At 47.8% G+C, this 2,196-nt stretch overlaps 1 protein-coding gene across 1 annotated transcript in view; it reads right to left on the bottom strand.

The window, feature by feature from the left end:
* LOC104996371 (protocadherin beta-11-like) overlaps nt 1–1,852 on the bottom strand; it is a 2,883-nt gene extending 1,031 nt beyond the window's left edge. The window contains 1 exon segment of the mRNA XM_010850631.1: nt 19–1,852. Coding sequence (XP_010848933.1) covers nt 19–1,850 — 1,832 coding nt within the window. The 5' untranslated portion in view covers nt 1,851–1,852.
* Between the last annotated feature and the right edge of the window lie 344 nt (nt 1,853–2,196).

Below are 2,196 nucleotides of genomic sequence, written 5' to 3'. Positions count from 1 at the left end.
CGCCACGAGCACGCGCACCAGCGCCTGGCTGCTGAGCGCAGCGAGCCGCGGTCGGTGGGCCCAACGTGGAACTCGAAGGCCTTAGGGCCTCGTAGTCCAGGGACGTAGGGCGAGAGGTGGCCATTCGGGGTTGATGGACATGAGGGAGACGAGGGGCACGAGCGGTCGGGGGGCGGCAGCAGCGAGTAGGTGACCTGGGCGTTGGCGCCCGCGTCTGTGTCTGTGGCGCTGACGCTGCCGATGTGCAGGGCGGGGCTGTTGTTCTCGCGGACCCACAGGGTGTAGGAGGTCTGGGTGAAGGCGGGGGCGTTGTCGTTGACGTCGGAAACCAGCACGGTTATGTTGTGCTCGGTTTTCAGTCTTGGGGTTCCCATGTCAGTGACCGTGATGGTGATGTTGTACTCAGCTTGGCTTTCTCTGTCCAGCATTCTTTCCGTTTGCAACGTGTAGTAATTCTCAACTGAAGATTTTAGCACGAACGGGAGGTTTTCTGAAACAGAACAAATCATCCTCCCATTCTCCCCAGAGTCTCTATCTCGGATACTAAAAACCATAACCACAGTCTCCGGAGAATTTTCTGGGATTGGGCTGGTAATTGATGACACAGTCACTTCAGGAGCATTGTCATTCACATCCATCACCTGAATTCTGAGTGTTGATTTCCCAAAAAGGCCTCCCCCATCTGTGGCTTGAATGATTATGGAATATGATTCAGTTGTTTCAAAATCCAGGGGTGAAGTTAAACTCACTTCTCCAGACTTTTGGTTAATTTCAAATGTCTTGCGAATATCTTCTGAGGCATGGGAAAACATATATGATATTTCCCCGTTTTTCCCCGAATCTAAATCCCAAGCTGAGACGGTGACAACTGGTGAGCCTAGTGTGCTATCTTCTGAAATCTTCACCTCATAAAATGGCTGCTCAAACTCAGGGGAGTTGTCATTAACGTCCACGACCAGCACCCGGACCAAGGCACTCCCGGACTTAGGTGGAGACCCGCCATCCAGAGCGGTGAGGATGAAACTGAGTTCAGACTGCTCTTCATAATCCAGCGCCTTATCTAGAACTAACTCTGGGTATTTCCTATTATCCGGATTGACTCTCATTTTAATATGGAAATGCGAGTTGGGGCTTATTGTGTAGTTTTTTAGAGCGTTGATTCCTACATCCAAATCCTTTGCACTTTCTAGTAAGAACACAGCACCGACAGGACTATTCTCTGGGATTTCTAAGAGCATTTCTTTTTCTAAGAAGGCAGGAGAGTTATCATTTATATCCTTGACCTGGAGCTCAATCCGTAAAAACTGCAAGGGGCTTTTCATTAATATCTGGAAATGCAGCACACAAGGCTCGGTGAAGCCACAGAGCTCCTCCCGGTCTAGGGCTTCACTTAAGAGCAAATCCCCTGTATTTATGTCCAGCTGCAATCGCTGTTTGTTATCATTAGAGACCACACGAGCCCCTCTGAAGAATAGCTCACCCACTTCCAGCCCCAGGTCTTTTGCCAGATTGCCTACAATGCTCCCACTCTGCATTTCCTCTGCCACTGAGAAGCGCCCAGAGTCAGAGCCCGCTTGAGACATCCCCAGCAAAACAAAGAAAAGCAGGACTTGCCTTATCTGCAGAACGCCTGCCCCTCCAATCTCCATAGCTCCTTTCCCAAAGTCTTCCTGCAGAATCGCTTCACCCTTCCCACTTCTGGGTAAGGTGCCTCTGATATGTCCACCGAATCTTCCGAGGCTTAAGGATTTTAACCTTGTTGAATAACTTCTAGTTTGCCACTTGAAGCCTTGTTCTTTTTGTCTTCCTAGTGCTCTTTTTGCACTGGGTAACAATGTCCAGAACATCATCCAGCATAGAATGTTTTTTCTCCCCCAGCGATGTTATCCTGCAGCGCCACCATGCGTCTCCACAGATTTTCAGAGTTTGATGAAAGCTACCTAAATTCCATTCACATAAATATCCTCCAGAAGCAAATATTCTTTTATATATTGTGTTCAAGTGATTACGGATATAGTCTATCATCCATAAGAGGTATTCTATACTGTTTATAGTTTTTGATGTTATTAGTATTTTAAAAAGCATTTAAGCATCCTTCTCCACTCTCCACACAATTGTGGTGAATACAGAAATATGTGATTCCTGGCCCCCAGGAGCTTGTAATCTTTCTGAGAAAACTGAGCACCAGAAACAAGG

This window comes from Bison bison, unplaced genomic scaffold (assembly GCF_000754665.1).
Source record: "Bison bison bison isolate TAMUID 2011002044 unplaced genomic scaffold, Bison_UMD1.0 scf7180017864291, whole genome shotgun sequence".
Classification (NCBI taxonomy): domain Eukaryota; kingdom Metazoa; phylum Chordata; class Mammalia; order Artiodactyla; family Bovidae; genus Bison; species Bison bison.
This window is presented reverse-complemented; position numbering and strand designations above follow the sequence as displayed.